We start from the raw sequence: 20,744 nt of genomic DNA, 5'->3' as shown, positions 1-20,744 counted from the left end.
TTTAATGTCACTTAAATTTATTTAGCATCAATATGCTAACTGAGTACAGAAATGTTTGAAAATGAATTTACAAACTAGGAAATCAAAAGAGGAATTTATAAACTAGATAGATCAATTAGCCTATTGTGAAATATAAATCAAAAGTTTGCATGTATTGTTACATATTTAAATTGTACTCACAATTGGAATCAGTTAGCCTCTGGAATTTGAAAGCCGATTTCCACCAATCCGATCCATGGGGATGCCGAATCGCCTTTTTGGATGATCTACTACTTTCCTGAAACCAACCAAGGAGAACATTTTTAAGCTAAAGTCCAAGTGGTCAATTATTACTTTTGTTCTCTTAGTTCCTGCAGATCGTGGGGCTTTCTTTGAGAGTTGGAATAACTATGATAGTTATCAATTGTCAGCACTCATTCTGTGCCAGACACCATCTCTTATCCTTTCGACATCTGTGGAAGTAGGTGTTATTACCTCCTTTCTACATCTGAAGAAACTGAGGCTTAGTGAAACTAAGTAAGTTACCCAAAGTCAAACAGCAGATGAAAAGCTAGGTCTTATCAGCAAACCAATTTGTTTGTTATTCATTCATGTATTATTATTATTATTTTACTTAATTCAGCCTTTTCTGCTGATTCACATTCATCTTCCTTTTTAGGTTGGCTTTTAGTTTTGCTAGTTAATGCAGATAACATTGTAAGTATGAACTTACACGATGGTCTTTTAGAGACTAGTTTGATCAGTGGACGATAAATCCAGGGGGGGCGGGGGGAATAGTGCTTATCCTTAACCTATCCATACCTCTGCCTTCATTCTTCAGAGTTCCAAAAGACACACCCTCTTAAGTGGTGCCTATTTATTGCACTTCTTGATTTCTTGACATTAAATTAACTATGTATTTTTCAACTTGATAATTTAATGGAAAACATGATCTGTAACTTAGCATAAAATTAGTGGTCAAGAGTTATAAGAAGTTGTGCATACCAGTGTGCTTTAGGTCTTCTGATGTCATTATAAATAATGACTTGAAACAGAGTTTATTCTTGTATTATTATTTATTTTTATTGTATTACTTTTCATATAAACAACTGTAAACCTACTTTTGCCCCACCCCGACTTTTTCCTTATTTTTACTCACATAAGTAAATTTACGGACTCTTAACTTAATCATTTCCTTGTGGTAGTCAGAATAATGCCCTCCCCCAAGGGATGTCCACATCGTAATCCACAGAATCTTTAAATAATCTCTTTACATAGCTAAAGGGACATGGCAGGTAGAATTAATAAAGATCTTGAGATAAAAAGATTATCCTGGATGATCTAGGTGGGCTCAATCTAATCACAGGAGTCCTTAGAAGTGGAAAATGACTGAAGTGGGTGGGTCAGAGAGTGCAATCTGAGGACTGAATTCACCATTGCTGCTCTGGAAGAAGGAGGAAAGAATCAGGAATCAAGGATTACTATGGCCTCTAAAAGTTCTTAAAAGAAAACAGGGACCTCAGTCCCATAACCAGAAGAACTTGAATTCTGCCAATGACTGAGTGAGCAGGGAATTAAGCCCCCCTGGGCCTCCAAGAAGGAGCACAGGACCTCTGGACTTCTTCTGTACCCTGCTGGCAGACCAGGCTAAAGAGAGAGCACAGAACTGCATGAAGGAGGAATTTTAGGGGCCACCCATTGGCAGGCAATCAATCACGTGGCTGCACCTAATTGAAAAGAAGACTGAAAAAAAGTTTTTTTAGAATCATACACAGTGACTGGTGAGGATACACTGGACTTCCAACCTACACATTTGGGAGATAATACATTTCTGCTGTTTTAAATCCAGAGTTCTGTGGTAATTTATTGCCATAGCAATAAAAAATGAATACATATGTCCGTATGATTTAGGGTTGATGGCTAAGTGCAATGTGGTTAATATGTAAAAAAATAAAAATAAACTGACATGATTTGATGCTTTTAACCTTTAAATTTCTGCACTAACTACCACCATTATAACTTCTGGAGAGAAAAGATGGAAGCCACCCCAGGCTGGAGGAGAGTGCTCAGGGGAAGTCCCAGACAAGCAGAAAGAGGAAGTGGGAAACCAACCCCTTCCAGATGGTTAAGGGATGGGCAAGAGAGGAAGGCAATGACACCTGGAAAAAAGGGTAGTGCTTCACTCCTGTTACAGGAACCTTGGGAGTTGGGTTCCTGTAACATGAGTGGTGCCATGAAAAACAATCTTTTACTTTAAGAGAAATGTCATGGACTCATGCACCATTGTAAATTCAAACAACATGTATTCGTCCACACTGCCAGTGTGTTGTTGTTGTTGTTTTCAAACATGAAGGTATAATAAATGAAAATAGCATTTTTCTTTCTTTACTACAGTTGATCTTTTCCTACTCAAGTAAATGAGAGGTAGTTGTGGTATGGTGGAAAGCAAAATAAACTCTTTTTTCCCTTCCTTCTCTCTTTGTTCCATTCTTCCCTTTCCGTCTTTTCCCATATTTGGTCCAAAAAGTATTAGGAGACAGGAGATGGTAGACTTGGATTCTATATGACTCTTCTACTTACTGACAGAGTACATGTTTATAAGTCTTTTATCATTCTGAGCTTCTCTTTTCTTTTTGTTAAATTCAGATAATACTTGCTCTACCTGTCTTCTGGAGCTGTTTATTCATTTAGCACGTTTGTTTGTTATTTTAATTGTTTTAAGCATAACCACGTGTAATTTGTCTTCTGCACTGCAGATACTGTGGTGAAGAAGACATATATTAGCTATGAGAGCTCAACATTTTACTTGAGAGATGCTAAAGAAGTAACACATCTGGAAACATTTTAACTGATTTTACTATTTTTTCCTGTCAATCTAGTCTAGTGGTTTTCGAACTATTGGTAGCTTACTATTTCTATGAATAAAAGCTTTATAAAAAACAGCAATATCTAAAAAGTTAAGTGAAGAATTGTCTCAGTGAAGTAGTACCCACATTCCCCAAATATGTGGCCCCTGAAAAAACTTCCAGGCACACTGAAGGATCCTGAGGGCAGAGTTTGAAAACCACTGGTCAAGTGGACAGAGACCCAGGTCATGAATGCTTTTGTTTTAGCAATAGATCTATAATTACTTTGATTCATTTTATCAAATTTGGATTGGTTGCAAATGCCCACAGTTATCTTCAACTTAAATAAGAAAGGCAAATAAAACAGATATGAAAAATCCATTCAGTATTTAAAGTGTTCAGCACTAATAGAAAAATGAAAGCAATTATTGCCATAAAGCAGATACACAAAAAATAAAATGATCATAGTTCAGTAAGATAAATAATTTATCTGCAGCCTCCTATTCATTCAGAATTGAAATGGTAAACTAGTATTTTATCTTAACATTTTTGCTGATATGAAATATATATAGCATATAAAGCATTACTACAGTCTATTACATATACACTGACAAGAATACACAGTGTTTAGAACATAAACATTAAGATAGAGAAATATTCTTAAGACCAAATGAGGAAACTGTACTTTCTGACTATATAGTCCCTCTTGTGACAAAATAATGGTATGACACTGCATATACATATACACATTTAACCCAATCCACCCTTTCCATTCTAAGCTATTCTGAAAGTAGTTTAAGGATAAATAACATCAAACTAGTATAAAGAGAATGGACTGTTTATTTTAAATATAACTATAAACTTCACACTAAAATATAGACTTTCTATTCCTAATAGGATTTTCTTAACATTTATATTTTTTGATAATTCAATTTCTGAAAATGTTTTACATCCTAAAGCAAGTTAGAAAAATTGTACTTAAACCTTTTATTGAGAATCACTTCACACATACAAAAGAGTTTATAAATGTATCAATATTCAGTTTAAAGAAAAATAAAATGAACATCCCTATTGGTAGCACCAAATTAAGGAGCAGAAGGCATCCAGTACTTTAGAAGTCTCCAATGCTCCCTTCCTCTCATGGCTCAGACCCAGAGGTAATCTGTAGACTGAATTTTGGTCTAGTAATTCCCTTGATTTTCCTTGTAATCCATACATATTCTTCAAAACTCTCTAGCTGAGATGGTTCTAGAATTTGATTTAAAAGTTATGTATTTAGCCCTGCCAGCATTGCTCAGTGGTTGAGCATTGACCAGGAGGTCATGGTTAAATGCCCAGTCAGGGCACATGCCAGGGGATCCCCTGTAAGGGATAGACAGGAGGCAGCTGCTCAATGATTCTCTCTCATCATTGATGTTTCTATCTCTCCCTCTTCTCCCTTTGAAGTCAATAAAAATATATTTAAAAAATAAAAGGTATGTATTTAGAAGTCTACTTTTTTCAGCAAATAATATAGGTTTTGAGATTTGTCTATGTTAACATGCATAGTTGCTGTTGCTTTATTTTAATTGTGTAATATTTTATTGTATGAATATATAACAGCATATTTATACATTCTACAGTGGATGAAATTTTGAGGTATTTTTTGTTTTTATTATTATGTACTGTTCACCTGAAAATGTTGCTATACAACCTATAGTGCAGACTTAAGGATTTCTTTATAGTATAATTTTTTAGTAGAATTGCTAGCTATGTCTATATGTAATTTTATTATATAGTGCCAGAACTTTTTTCCAAAGCTGTGCCAATTTACATGTCCAAGAGTAGTACACAAACATTCCTATTATTTCAAATTTATGCCAATTCTTTTAATTTTGCCAGTCTCATGCTTTTGTAAGTGTACCTCCTTGTGGTTTTAGTTTGCCTTCCCTGAATACTAATGAAGTTGCTTACCTCTTCATTTGTGTATTCCCCATTTGAATCCCCTCTTTTGGAAGTGCCTTTTTGTCTGTTGCCTGCTTCTCTATTGGTTTGTTTTTCTTTTAAATATTGATTTGTAGGAGGGTTTCATATACTGTGCAAATATCCTTTCCCATTTGTGGTTAGTCTTAATTGTATCTTTTATGAAAATGTTTAATGTTGTTATTTTATTTTATATTTTTAAAAATTGTATTGAATTTATTGGATTGACATTTGTTAATACAATTATATGTTTCAGCTGTACAATTCTGTAATACATCATCTAGATATTGTATTGTGTGCTCACCACTCCAAGTCAAGTCTCCTTCTAGCACCCATATATCCCCCCATGCCCTTTCCTACCCCCCACCATTCCCCTTTCCCTCTGGTAATCACCATACTTTTGTGTCTATGAGATACTTTTTGTTTGTTTGTTTTGTTTAATCCCTTCACTTCCCCCTTCCCAGCCTCCCAACTCTATCAATATTTTTACATTTTGTTTATTAAATCATCTCTACTTCAATGTTGTGAAAATGTTCTTCTATGTTACTCTAAAATCTTTTTTAGGTTTGCCTTTCACATTTGCCTTCTTAATCCTTTTTGAAATTATATTTTATTAATAGGATAAAATAGGGGTCATGTTCCTTTTTTCCTATATTTATACCTAGTTATTTATAAATTTTAGGTTTAATTCGTCAAATTTTATGGGAAATCCTTTTTGCAGTTTTACCTGCAATTGTATTGAATCTAAGGTATAAGTCAATTTGGAGAGAACTGAAACCTTTATGAGATTAAACTTTACTATCCAAGATCATTTACTTAGGTTACCTTTGCCTTCTTATTTATTTTTATAATTTTCTCCATAAAGACCTTCCATAGTTTTTGGATGTGTTGTGATATCAATTAATAATATATTTTAAGTTTCTTAAATTAAGGGCCCCTTACTAAGTTAAAAAGAGTTCCCTTCTATTATTAGTTTACTGGTGATTTCTATCATTAGTAGATGTTTAATCTTACTGTTTTTTCTTGCATTTATTCAGATGATATGGCTCTATTTCTTTAATTTGTTACCTCTATTAATTTACTTTCTAAAGGAAGTCACTCTTACACTATATTTTTGTGATAAACCCAAAATGATAATAGTGTATCATCTTTTTGATACATTACTGAATTGTTGTCCAGATAATGCTATCCTCAAAAAATTAGTTGAGATTGTACCTTCTTTTTTGATTATCCTTTTAATTATTTAAGTACATTATAGTCTGAGAACATGTTCTATATAATAGCCAAGCCTTTAAATATGTTAAGGCTTATTTGTGGTTAGGCACTTTATTAATTTTAATAGGTGTTTCATTTGAACTTAAATACTTTTTCTCCCTTATTAATAGAAACATCACAACTTTTATTGATCTTGCTTTTGAGTTCCAAGAAAGAAAGGTAGAAATTAGGGTGTGGAGAGTATTCCCTAAAAAAAATTGTTTTGTTGCTGCATCTTAAAGGGGCAATAAAATGCTTAGCTCCTTTCAAGAAAGGCATGCAGTTTCACCAACACTGAGTAATATGCAAAAGGGGAGGATATGGTAATAATAATGAAATATGTTCATTTAAATAGTTTAGTGATTTAGATTAGTAAAATATGAAATTAAATTATTATTCTATAAAGCTTAGATGAATATAGTGGTCAAGCTCCACAAATTCTACCATAATGCAGTCTCCTTTCACATTAACCAGGGCTGATCTCTGTAACCCACGGTAAATTGTGGAAATGACGATGTGTGACTTCCCAGCCTAAGCAATAAAAAATACTGCAGCTTCTACCTTGCTTTGTGGGATCACTTACTCTAGGGGAAATCAGCTGCCATTTCCTAAAAACACTTTCACAGTCCTACAGAGTGGTTTATGGGGCAGTGAACTAAGGCCTCCTGCCAATAGCTAGTGAGGAACTGAGACTTCCTGCTGTCAGCCTTGCAAGTGAGCCATTTTTCAAATGGATGTCCTCAGCCCAGGACAGCCTGCAGATGACTCTAGCCTTGGCTAACTTTTTCACTGCAACCTTGGGGGAGACCCTGAGTGAGAAGCACCCGGCAAGATTTTTTATGGATTCCTCATGCACACAAACTGTGTGAGGACATAAATGTTTATCATTGTCTTACCCCGCTAAGTTCTGGGCAACTTGTTTGCATAGCAATAGATATTGAATACATTGAGATTTGAAATGCTCTGCGATTCCACAGAAGAGATTGCACTCAATTTGGGGGTTCCAGGCAAATCTTACAGAGCATGTGGAAACAATAAAACAAATAGTGACCCCTGAATCCTGCAATCTTGATTATCATAATTTAAAAATTAAATTATGGAATTAAGAAATGACTATAGGCCCTAGCCAGTTTGGCTTAGTGCATAGAACGTCAGCTTGTGTATTGAAGAGTCCCTGGTTCGATTCCAGTCAAGGGCACATGTCCAGGTTTCTGGCTCCAACCCCAGTAGAAGGCATGCAGGAGGTAGCCAATCTGTGATTCTCACTCATCATTGATGTCTCTACATCTCTCTCCCTCTCCCTTCCTCTCTGAAATCAATAAAAATTAACAAAATAAAATAAATGACTATACGAAGACAGAATATATGAGCTTAGGAGGACTGATGGATGAGGCCGGACTGAAAAGAAGGACTCAGCGAGACCATGGAAAGAATGACAAAGTCCACAGAGTCATGCTTAAATTCTAATTCCAGAATGCTGGACTAAGGGACCACATTACATCTGAGTGATGATTTTTTTTTTAGGGGCCAATATATATTGTCTTTTGATCCCAAGTCCACATTGAGAAACAACAGAGAAATAAGATATGAATGATCAATGCATAGAAATAAGATTGTCATTTTGATCAAGCTGAATGTAGAATATAGCTTTAATCTGCATTTACAAAGACTTCCTTACATTTCCTCCCCGGATTAGACAGATTTACACAAGTATTCAAAGTTATCCAATAGAAACAGGAAGAAAGCGGATGAGCTGGACATGCTCAACTCCTCCTCCTACACTGACCTATCATATAAATGAATAATTCTCCTCTGGGAAGGTGTGAATAAGAGGAACTTCAGTCTTTCCCTACCTGGAGTTCCTCTACATGGAAAATATAAGGCTAGGAAATATAAGATTTAATAAGTGGGATACATTTAGAATAATGAAAGAAAGTGCTACTTCATAAGGAGAAAGTTGACTTATGACTTTGGGAATTCTATCTCAAAAGTGGTAATTCAATTTTAAAAAGATTCTATTAAATGTATGATGATAGTGAAGATTAGGCATGACATCAGCTTCTAAAGTATTACTCCAAGGAGTGGGCCATATGAACAGGCATTCAGGAACAAACCATAAGCACTGGAATCAAATAATGAGATTTAAATGGTTTCGTGTAAAATAACACAGGCATGGTTAATTTGAAAACTGCTGTAGGGCTGTAGTAGAGAGGAGAGGAAATCTTCATTTGTCTGTCTCATAAACCTCTTTGAGGGCCTAATGAAACTTCCATCTAGCAAATGGATTTACACAAAAATGCCTTCTGGAATTTTTTTTTTTTTTTTTTTTTTTGAGGAAGAAAGAGGGTAGTGCACACTTCAATAGTCTATATATGGAAATAATGATTATCCTTTTGGGGGAAAGTTTTAAACCTTTATATATGAGTCAGGGTAGGGAGAAAAGAAAATGGGACTTTCTCATTCTGATGTTGCACTGAGATGCAGAGAGGCAAGCAAGAGCTGCTATTGTGAAAAAAAATGGCCGAAGCTCATTTTCCCCAAGTGAATTTCCTGTGGTACTGCCAGGCTTTTCAGCTAGGAGGAAGGAAGCATGGAAATAGGGCACCACACTCTAAATTCTTTTGCTGTGTTCATCACTCTGAAATGGGGCCCATTTTGAACTAATCTCTTTGGGGATTATCAAATAAGACTTGGAAAGAAATATCAAAAATCATGAGATACCTACGCTGGCCTTGGCCTGCAGCATTGCTTTACAATGAGTCAGAAAGAAAAATGATATGTTAGGACTTTTAACTTTAATCTTTGGGGCTGTCATCAAGAAAGGCAATCATAAATTGACAAAGTGACGTTAGAACTGCTATTCTCAACTTTAGTCTGAACTTCATGTCTGGCTTAGAATTGAAACCCATATATTTTCGCAAAGCTTTTTATTCAATGCATACATTGCAATGAACCTCACTGTTCCTGGGTTTGGACAAGGGTCTTCTTCACATAGAACTTTACTTTCTTTATCAGAGCAGCTTATTTAAGTGTAAGTCATTGGACTTAAGAGTTAAGCAGCCTGATATTCTAGGGAGGGAAATAATATTATCTCCCTGAAAATATGCCAATAAAATGAGATAAGATCTTCTTAGGGTACTGAATGAATTAAATAAAAACTGTACCAGAATGTTAATGTCAGATTCTTTCTACCTCAGTTTTGGTAACTCAATTTTGGCTGTAGCCCAAAAAAGCTGAGGAGAAAAAAAAAAAAAAGAATGGTATTGCCATTGCCTCTTGCATTCCAAAGTAAAGTTCTAGACTTATGCAGTATTTGAACAGGAGGTTGCTACAAACTGGTTTTTCCAACTTTAATCCGATAAAAGAATTGATGTTAAATGGGTGAAGAAAGAAAATTTCTCTGGACCAAGTTATTGAAGAACAGCAGCATTTTCCCTCCTCTTTCATATAGAGGAATGGTTTCAAGGAAACCATTCAAAGAGCTTGACATATAGCTGTTGAAGCAATGTAGACCTGATAGAACAGAGTCTATGACATGGAAAAGGCAAGAAGCTGTGAGAATTGACTGTCTGCCAGAGTGAAGAGATGGTTACATAAAAAACAGCTTCACTTTCAGTGACCAGAGTCAAGGGTGTGGGTTTTCTGTGGAACAGATGCAAGGCGAGCATGTGGGTAGAGTTGGTTTAGGTTAATTATAAAATGAACCTTGCCCAAAGGGCTTTCTGCCAGGGGTTATGTGAAGCAACCTCAGCAGGATGCTGGTGGTGGTGACAAATGAAGAAGTTAGATGTAGGATGAGGGTGAGAAGCAAAACTGAGCAGCTAAAAGAGAAGCATGGCTGGGGGCAAGTATATTTAATTTATATCAATGTTTCCAATAAAGTTATGCAATGGTCCTACAAAAACATCCCTTGATAAGGAGTCAACATCGAGCATTTACTGAAGCCAGAGAGCACGAAAGCCAGGTCATGGTAGTATCAGTTAACTAAGACTTTTCTTTACCTCTCTGCTGCCAATCCCCAACATTGGAGGGGAGAGAAGTAGCTAGCTCACTGTGCTAGGGTAAGAGATGAGGATAAACTGAGTGCAACCTCTTCCCACAGCAACTCTCTAGCTTGAAAAGGAGAAACTTTCATATTTGTGGTTTGGGCTAAGCCATAAGAATAATTATTTTAATTACTTAAATATGATTGCTTTTCTAATAAAAGTGACCAAAGGGTTATTTATTATTTCAGTGTGACCAGTAGAGCTATATAGTACTCGCCTTTGTTTGGATTCAAGAAATAGAAAACAACAACTTCTATTGAAAGGGGTTGAATTCATGTGGTTGGGGATAAAATTATTTTCTGATTATATCCTATGAAGTCCTCCTTCTCTCTCAATTTGGTGGTTATAATAACTATAGATCAAAGTGTTTATTGACCTGAATCTATAGAATGTGTCTATTTGTGCTGGGTATCTTCTATCAGCTCTTCAGAGCCCCTCTCAGCTTTTTCTCAGCCTATTTTCAGTCTGGGAAGCTAACCTCTCTAGGTCACAGAAAAGATCCTGTGCTTTCTGACTTGGTTTGGGGCAGGCAAATGATGACCTTGGCAGGAAAGACTAAAAGGAGAGAGGAAGTGAGGTCAAAATCTAATTCACCTGGTTTCCTCTTTGCAAGGTTACTTCCCTCTGACTAAAGGTCACCACTCTGCTCACAGCATCTGACTCTTCAGACAAGCGCCATTCATTATGATTTGCCTGTAACCATGGTTTTTTTTTTTTTGTGTGTGTGTGTGTGTGTGTGTTTTGTTTGTTTGTTGGTTTTTTTTGCAACTAGTCTTGCTGTGAATAAACCCTCTCAAATGTCTCCATTTCAAACACACTGCCTGTTTCCTGCAGAACCCTGACTGACACAATGACATTACCTGCTTTGCTGATCTCAAAATACTAATGAGAGAATTAAAGTAATAACAGTTGTGAAATGTTTATAGTAATTAAATTCAAGCTTGGCCAGTGTAGCTTAGTGGTTGAGTGTGAACCCATGAGCCAAGAGGAACCTGTTTCGATTCCCGATTCTCTTCAGGGCACATGCTCAGGTTGCAGGCTCTATCCCCAGTAGGGGGCATGCAGGAGGCAGCTAAACATCTCTCTCATAGATGTTTCTATCTCCCTCTCCCTCTCTCTTCTTCTCTCAATAAAATAAATAAAAACATATAAAATATTTAAAATTCAGAGATTTAAACAAATTTGATAATTATTGTTAATGTGTTTATTGCTGCTCAGTTTTTTTTTTTTTATTTAGCCAGTGGGGACCTCTTCTAATTGGTTTTTTTAATCCCTTTGACCCATCCTTAATTATAGCAAGCTCAGGTATGAAAATATATTCAAGCTCAATCTGTACATTTTCTGTCCCAAATATTTCTTGGAGGAGTAAGTGAGAGATGATACTGAGAGATGCCAATCTGGACACTAAGTTTGTTCATTGCCCCTGAACTGGTGCTTGTTTAGCAGAACTTTCAATGTGATAGAATTTCAGAAACATGAGTTTACACTAATATGAATGTTTTATGGGCAATTTGAAAAATGGGACATTTAAGTACCAAGAGTTTTTATTTTAACATGTCTAATTCACAACCTTATCTCATTTTTATTCCATGTTATAAATCCTAGTTTCCATTAGTACCAGGAATGACAAAATTGGAACATCCAATAGATACTTATTTGCTTTCCTCACAGAACACAATAAAAAATCAGAATAGCAAGACCCATAGTACCACTAGCAATATAATTTCTCAAAAATAATTTTAAGGTTTGTTTCTTTCAGTCCCTTTTTCTCTCATATTTCTCACTAGGGATATACACTGAAATTATTTTATTTCACCACTTGCTAAAAATCTTCATTGTGAAGTAATACTGTTAACTGGAAAATATATCTAAGATATTTTGTTTCTATTATTTTATTTTTTTAAATCTTTATTGTTAAAAGTATTACATATCTCCTCCTCTCCCCCATTGACCTTTCCCAGCCCACTCCTGCACCCCACCTCAGGCCTTCACCACCCTATTGTCTGTGTCCATGGGTTATGCATATATGCATACAAGTTCATTGGTTGATCTCTTTCCACCTACCCACCCTCCCCTGCCTCCCCTCTAAGGTTTGACAGTCTGTTTGATGCTTCTTTTTCTCTGAATCTATTTTTGTTTATCAGTTTATGTTCATTAGATTCCACATATGAGTGAGATCATGTAATATTTATCTTTCTCCGACTGGCTTATTTTGCTTAGCATAATGCTCTCCAAGTCTATCCATGCTGTTGCAAATGGTAAGAGTTCTTTCTTATTTACAGTAGCATAATATTCCATTGTGTAGATGTACCACTGTTTTTTAAATCCACTCATCTGCTGATGGGCACTTAGGCTGTTTCCAAATCTTAGCTATTATAAATTGTGCTGCTGTGAACATAGGGGTGCATATGATATATCCTTTCTGATTTCTTAGTATATATTCCTAGAAGTGGGGTCACTGGGTCAAATGGCAGTTCCATTTTTAATTTTTTGAGGAAACTCCATACTATTTTCCACAGAAGCCTGAACAGTATGGTTCAGTTACTTTTTAATACTTAGGTATAACATGTTAATATTTGTTGTGATATCATAGGTAAAATATTTAAATGGTTCCAAAGACAATACAAGGTATAGTCAAATAAGTCTAACTTTAACTTTTGATCCCTTTACTCTTGTTCTCTCATTATAGAGAACCATTTAAAAATATTTTATATTTATCCTTTTATTTTTCTAATCTAAGTATTCTCGTATTTGTATTGCCATTTTAAAATAGTGATGTACTAAACTGACATTTATACATTTTTCTGTTATTAACAATGTCATGAATCTCACTTTATAGTAGTTTATAGAGATAGTCTTCATTTTTAATAGCTGATAGTAATAGTCCATTGTATGTCATAGTTTATTCAACCAATCTTCTTTTGATGTATGTATTTTGTTGTTACAAATACTTCCAAAACGAATAGCCTTATATATACACTATTTTACACACATATTTGATAGTGATATTTTTAGAAGCAGGAATGCTGGGCTAAAAGATATGTGCATATGTAATATTGCTGAATATTGCCATATTCACCTCCACATTGGTTCCACTTTGCATTCTAATCAGCCACAGATGGAAGTGCCTTTTCTTCATAGCTTCACTATTTTTTTATGGAGTTTTGCCATTTTAACACATAAAAATCAGCATATCAGTATATTTTAATATAATTTCCTCATTATGAGAATGGTTGGCATCTTTTCATATGGCTGAGTCATTTGTATTTCTTTTTTCCATGAACTATTTTTTACTTCATTTTTAATAGCTTTGTTCTTTTTCTCCTCTATTTTTAAAAGTTCTTTGTATATTCAAGATATCAACACTCTGTCTTTTATATGAGTTGCAAATATTTTCCCAATTTATTCTTTTAAAACAAATTCCTTTATGATATCATTTGCCATGGAAACTTCTTAAAATTTTCAGTTAAATTTAATTTTCCTTTTTTTTTCTGAATTATTCTGAAGTTTGCACCAGAATTTGGAAGACTTTACCTATCCCCTCTATATACAGAATTTCACCAATGTTTTCTTATAGTACCTATAAGGGTTCATCTTTTTTTCCTTTCACTTGGGTTTCTGATCCATTTTTGAGACTTGATCATTTTTATCCTTTTTTTTCCCATATCTCCAAATTGCTTATTCAAAACATATCCTTTTACTCACTAATATGATATGCTCCTTTTTAAATATCTTATAGTTAGATATATAATTGGGTTTATTTATTGAATTTCTCTTCTGTTTTGTTTTGGTTTATCCATGAGCTGGTAATATGCTATTGTAAAGAAAAGAAAATAATTTATTTTAAAGTATTTGGTAGGGCTCTTCTTTCTTCTTTTTTTAGGATTTTCCTGGGTATGCTATTTTTCAATTCTTCCAGATGATTTTTTATGATAACTTCTTAAATAAGGGTATGTTTATTGGAATCATGTTGTTTCTAATTTAACTTAGGAAGAGCTGAAGTGTTTCTGCTATTGAGTCTGAACAAAGATGTGTTTTCATTTGTTCAAGTCTATTTTTTGAATTTTAGAATTATTTTTATAGCTTTTTTACATGTTCATTGGACATTCTTTGTTATTATTTGTATGTAGGTATTTTCCTATCTTTATGCTATTGTAAATGAGGTATTCTATCTTCTATCTGATTTCTTTTAAAAATATTTTTTTTATTGATTTCAGAGAGAGGAAGGGAGAGGGAGAGATAGAAACATCAATGATGACAATCATGGATCAGCTGCTTCTTGCACACCCCTTACTGGGGATAGAGCCCATAACTCAGGCATGTATCCTGACGAGGAATCAAACCTTGACCTCTTGGTCCATGGGTCAATGCTCAACCACTGAACCATACAGGCAAGGCTGATTTCTTCTTTCATTGCATTTCAGTTAGTGAATGCCTTTGTGATACATCTGCTCTTTAGAATTCCTTCAGGGTGTTTATCACATCAGATGTGATATATTTTGTGAATATCCCATATGCCCTTAAGAAAAAAATATATTTTCTGTTATTGAATTTCAGAGTTCCAGAAAGATTTATAAGCTCTGTTTTATGAATTATGCTCTGTATATCTTCTATAAATTTTCAATAGGTAATCTGTCTTGAATTTTTAAAAATGAACCAAAGAAACCTATTATTAATATGTTTCTTTCAATTTCCTAGCATTCTCTTTGAAATATATTTTACACATTTTTTATTTTTAATTCTTTTTTTTGTATAATTTGTACACTCTTTTATTGTCAACTTCTCTAAATCTCTTTATTTTTAGTTGTCTTTTATATACAAAAAAGTGTTAATTTTCTTTTGTCAGCCAATTTGAAAATACCTGTATTTTAACAGTATGTTACATCCATTTACATTTATTGATATGATCAATATTTTTGGACTTATATTTGAAAAGTAATATTTATATAGGTGAATATTTTGTATAAAGTTTTTCACTGTGTCCGATTTTATTGTGTTCTCATTCTTATAGAGGAGTTTTAACTTTTATTCTTATGGTTATTTTTATAGTAATATCTATACTAATAATAGAGGAATGTGCAAATTATCTGAGACACCGTCACATCATCACCGTTCAGCAGGGTGGTGGGGCTGTGGGGCGGTGGGGTGGGACTCCGGGTCTGGTGCGATTTCGTCCCGCCCAGGCAGACTCCCCTGTGGCTCCACAGCCAAATCCCAACGCGGACCTAGGGTTTACTAAACTTTACTGGAGCTGCTCCCCACACCCCCACTCCCTGCCTCAGGACTGCGCTGCCCGAAGCAGGGCACCCCGGCAGTCTCCTGACAGGCAGGCAGCCTGGGAGAGCAGAGTGGGGCGGGGGCGGCAGGGAGCCACGGAGGGGCGGGGCGGCCGGAGCCAAGTTCCCAGGGGTCTGAGGAGAGCGCCTGACAGGAGCCCGGACTGCAAAGAAGGAAGAGGAAGCAGCCATGGAGAGCTCTTCCAATCCCCCTGCACAGACACCCTACCCCAGCCCCACACCCCTGGGGGGACGGGGAGGCTGACCAGACGGGGAGAAGACCCAGCCTTGGGGATAGCTGCAGCTCACACCTCTGACTCCTGATCTCTTCCCCCTCACCCCCGCCAGGGGCACCCACAACAATAGCATGCTGGCGACACCCATCAGCACCCCTGAGGCACCCGGGGCCCATGGCCCGCTGCTGCCGGGCCCCTTCCACTGAGGCCAGGCATGCCTCTCCTCCCTACAACTCCAGACACCCAGGTGGAGGCAGGCCCCCTAGGATCAGACCCAACACCACCACCACCCCCCCCCCCCACAGCAGTGGCACCATCTCTGCAGTGGAAGCACACTGAACCTCGCCAGGGGCTGTGGCTAAACCCGCCCTCCTAGCCTGCCTGGCCCTGCCCTGGCCTGGCCCCGGCCCCACTCCAGGAGATTGGAGCCCTGCCCTGAGCACACAGAGCTGTGAAACAGACACGTACAATTTAAAGAATGGTGCCAAGCGGGGAGGTTTGACAGTTATTCCCCCTTTGGCCTCACTGCCCCCCTAGTGCCCCCCTAGCATCCCTCTAGTAACCCCCTGGCCAGTGCTCTCAGGGACAACCACTGCAACAGGGCTGCTGGCCAGAGCCTGCCCCACCGAGGCCTGTGGAACACTCTGCAAAGCTTTGATAGCTACAGTCCCAGGAAACAATCATGCCCTCCTCCCCTAATCAGCACCTGCTACCTGCAAGGGTACCCATGGGCTTAAAAATAACAGTCCCTTCCTATTTAGACATCACTTACTTAATGAAACATTTCTAGGTTTATTAGCTCAGAACCTCCTCATGACAACCCAGTGAGGTAGGCAAGGAAGAGATTACAATTCCCATGGTATATGCATATGTATTCAGAAATGAAGCTAAGAGAGGAAAAGTGTCAAGCCCAGTGGTTCCCCAGGTGCAGCACAAGCCCCACAGGGGGGCAATTTGATATTAAGTGGGGGCAATTTGAGAATGAGTTAACTGAATTTTTTGCATTTCTTATGGTTCTAGGGGGCCTCATCTACAGCGTAGCCTATATAATAAAAGGCTAATATGCAAATGACCGAATGGTGGAATGACCAGTCACTATGATGCGCACTGACCACCAGGGGGCAGACATTCAACAAAGGAGCTGTCCCATGGTGGTCAGTGTGATCCTACAGGGGGAGCGCAGCAGCAGTGGCGGGAGCCTCTCCCGCCTCTGTGGCAATGCTAAGGATGTCCGACTGATGGCTTAGTGGCTCTAAGCAGTCAGTTGGACATCCCCTGCAGGGCTCCGGGACTGCGAGAGGGGGCAGGCCAGTCTGAGGGACCCCCCACCCAAGTGCACGGATTTCGTGCACTGGGCCTCTAATCCTATGTAATAATCCAATATAATGAAGAGGTAATATGCACATTGACCATCACTCCAACACACAAGATGGCTTCCCCCATGTGGTCAAAGATGGCCGCCCCCATGTGACACAAGATGGCCACCACAAGATGGTCAGCAGGGAAGGTTAGTTTTGGGTGATCAGGCCTGCAGGGGAGGGCAGTTGGGAGCAAGCAGGCCTGCAGGGGAGGGAAGTTAGGGGTGACCGCGCCAGCAGGGGAAGGCATTTGGGGGTGACCAGGCCTGAAGGGGAGGACAGTTAGGGGCGACCAGGCTGGTAAGAGAGGGCAGTTAGGAATGACCGGGCCAGCAGGGGAGGGTAGTTGAGGGCAACCAGGCCGGCAGGGGAGGGAAGTTAGGGGTGATCAGGCTGGCAGGGGAGGACAGTTAGGGGCAATTGGGCTGGCAGGGGAGCAGGTAGGCATCAATCAGGCTGGCAGGGGAGTGGTTAGGGGGTGACCAGGCTGGCAGGCAGAAGTGGTTAGGGGCAATCAGGCAGGCAGGCAGGCGAGCGGTTGCGAGCCAGTAGTCTTGGATTATGAAAGGGCAGTCAGACAATCCTCAAGGTGTCCCAGATTGAAGAGGGTACAGTCTGGGCTGAGGGACACACCCCCCGTGCATGAATTTCGTGCACCAGGCCTCTAATATTTATATAAAGACCTTGGTTGTCTCTTTTTTCAATTTTTGTCTTTTATTCTTTGGTAAAAGATCCATTAAATTTAATGGCTAATCTTTCTTTTGCTTCTTCTCCATGTCCCTAAGCAAATATTTGTTGTAATATCCTTTTATTTCCAGTTAATAGCCATGAAGCAATCCCAAACTCATTTTAAATGTTATATGCTTTCACTATTGTCCCTGAATTATTTGATACTTTTTTGTATCTATGTTGTCAAATTGCACATAACACATGACACTCTTTTTCTTGCAACCATCATTTTGTTTTAATTCTAAAGTTATGCTCGCACCAGTTATTATAATAACATTTCTCCAGTTATTTTGGTTGCCTGAAGAAACTCATCTAGTAGCTTCCACAAGACATCTTCATGAGAAAAATATTCCCTAATTTTTATAATAGTTTATTTTTAGTCTTTATATGTAAAAATTTGTTCAAATGGATATTAAATTCTTGCTAATTTTCCTTTATATTTTCCATGCTGAGCTATGTTAAGTAGATAGAGTATATCTCTAATATAGTCTCTGTATATGACACTTCTTAAAGAAATGATTATGCTGAAACCTCATTGTAGATTATCTATATATATAAAAGCCTATGTGACTGGACAACTGAATGACCAAATGACCAGTTGACTGGCAGGTAATGATGTGTATTGACCACCAGGGGGCAGACGCTCAGTGCAGGAGCTGCCCCCTGGTGGTCAGTGCACTCCCAAGGTGGGAGCGCCGCTCAGCTGACCAATAGGTGCCAGACACAGGGCTCATGGCTGGCTGCCACAGCCTGGAGACCACAGCAGAGCAGCAGTGAGCCTATTGAGCAGTGGAGGCGGCAGGTGCAGCAGGGCCAGGATAAGCAGAAATGGCAGGCAAGAGCGGCTGGTGATATTGGACTGCCAGTTTCATGCTGATCCTCACAGGCTATGCTGAGGGACCCCACTGGTGCATGAATCCGTGCAATGGGCCTCCAGTATGTATGTATGTATGTATGTATGTATGTGCATACTGGAGGCCCAGTGCACGGATAATAACTATAATCTTTATGCAATACATATTTTGTATATATGCATGTATGCTATTATAAATCCATATATAAATATTTACACATAACATTTATGTACTGACTTTCAAAATATTTAGTAGGTGCAAGTGTTCACTTACCTCTGTTTGCCTTTGTGATCCACAGAGCCAGCTGAGAGTCTGTCCAGGGGAGACCCAAAACCAGAGAAGCTCCTTTTCTTCTTTGTTTCAATCACATCATTTTCCAGAGACACAAGTTCATCAAGAAGCATGAGTTTTCCTGCCAGATCAGCTGCTGATTTCTCTTCCCTGGCTGTGGATGGTGACTGCACATCTCTGATTCCAACATCAAAAGCCTATCAAGCAAGAAAGGTGATTCTATTCACCTCAAATATGTGTAATCATATGCATTTGACTTTTGCTATATTTACCTGACATGCCTGTCATGAAACTTGATTTCTCATGGAGTTATGATCCAGAGAGACTTTTGAGGGCATAAACATATAGAGGTGAGGTATACCCAACAGAAATTAAAGAAAAACAACACACACACACACACACACACACACACACACACACACACACACACCCCTAAACAAAGTACCATGCCCGCCTCTCAAATTTAGTATATTATCAGATAATTCTTTTGGATTCTTTCCCTGTAACAACTGTATCCTTTATTATCATTCCCATAGCATTTTAGCTATACTTTGATTCTTACAGTCATTACATTTTCCTTTGTATTGGATTTATTACAATATATTTGTAATGCATATTTGAGGGTAAAGACTATGTCTAATTAGTCTTTTATTGGCTCTATTCAATGCCTACCCCACTATTTTTCTCATAGTTAGTACTCAATAAATTTTGCTCATAGTTAGTACTGATAAATTTTTATGGAATTAATTTGTAAAACTCTAAACTTCATGGTTTTTTCCCCACCACTCAGTCACCTCTTATTGATTCAAGCCCTAAGCATTCACTATGTACTGCATTAGACCTAAGGGATACAAAAATGAACAAAATCTAGTAGTCTCTGCACTCAGGGGACCTACACTTCCATCCATGTGCTTTATTAACAAACTAGAGGCCCAGTGCATGATTGAATCATGCACGTGTAGGGTCCCCTACACGCTTTCGCTTTCGATCGCGGGGGAGCTGGGTGCCTGTCCGCTGGTGCACCAGGCCTTTCAGAAGCCTCTGGCGTGGCGGAGGCTTTTGAAAGGCCTGGTGCCGGAGCAGACAGGCACCCAGCTCCCCCGCTTTTGATGGTCTGCGGCGGGACGTGAGCTCGATGCCCCAGAGGCCCCTTCTGTTCCATGGCACAGCCATGGCACAGACACTGAGCTCATGCTGCTGCTGGCGACGCGAGCTCAGCATCCCGCTGGCCCAATCGGCTACCCCGGCCACCCCGAGTCCTGCCCCCTGTGCCTCCTGCTGGCCCAATCGTGGGCGTAGCGGAGTGATGGTAATTTACATATTACCATTTTATTAGGTAGGATATTAATGAGTGTTTACAATGACTCAGAGTTTTCCCAATGACTTTGTTGCCCCATGTAAAATTTCCTGTTTGTTTATTTGTCTATTGCATATATTGCCCTTTTGTAGTTCATCCAAGTCATAAAAGTATGACATTAATAGAAATGGCTTATATTAATAGAAAATATATTTGGTCCCTTAAGCTAGTTCCCATTACCTCTGTTGCTACATCCACTGAGAGCACTTTTCCTGAGCTCCACAGCATCAATGTCACAGCCAGGATAAAATGTGCACTTGCCAACCTCCAGTCCAGCATCTAAGGGTCACATGAATCAGGGTTAACATTACTAGTTTGGCATGTAAAGATAGGAAACAAAACTCCTATAAAGCATATTACATACATGTGATAAATTAAATTATTCAGCTTCTACTTTGCAAAACTTAAATAACAGTTAATAGAAGCTGTCAATCTCTCAGAATGAATTCTATCATGACTTCATTTCCATGGAAATGTAGATTGGAGTTGTACAGCTATAATATTAATTTAATTCAAAGTAAACCCAGTCTGAGAAATCTAATTTGTATAATTTTAT

General features: G+C 38.1%; 1 protein-coding gene across 1 annotated transcript; it reads right to left on the bottom strand.

Moving 5' to 3' along the window:
* Positions 1 to 192: 192 nt before the first annotated feature.
* OSTN (osteocrin) lies at positions 193 to 20,467 on the bottom strand (the record flags this gene model as incomplete). The annotated part of the gene is made up of 3 exons (XM_079766211.1): positions 193 to 277; positions 18,814 to 19,028; positions 20,369 to 20,467. 3 exons carry the CDS (start codon positions 20,465 to 20,467, stop codon positions 193 to 195), a joined length of 399 nt encoding a protein of 132 aa, XP_079622337.1.
* Positions 20,468 to 20,744: the final 277 nt, after the last annotated feature.

The sequence above is a fragment of the Cnephaeus nilssonii genome (genome assembly GCF_951640355.1).
Source record: "Cnephaeus nilssonii genome assembly, chromosome: 3".
Classification (NCBI taxonomy): Eukaryota; Metazoa; Chordata; class Mammalia; order Chiroptera; family Vespertilionidae; genus Cnephaeus; species Cnephaeus nilssonii.
This window is presented reverse-complemented; position numbering and strand designations above follow the sequence as displayed.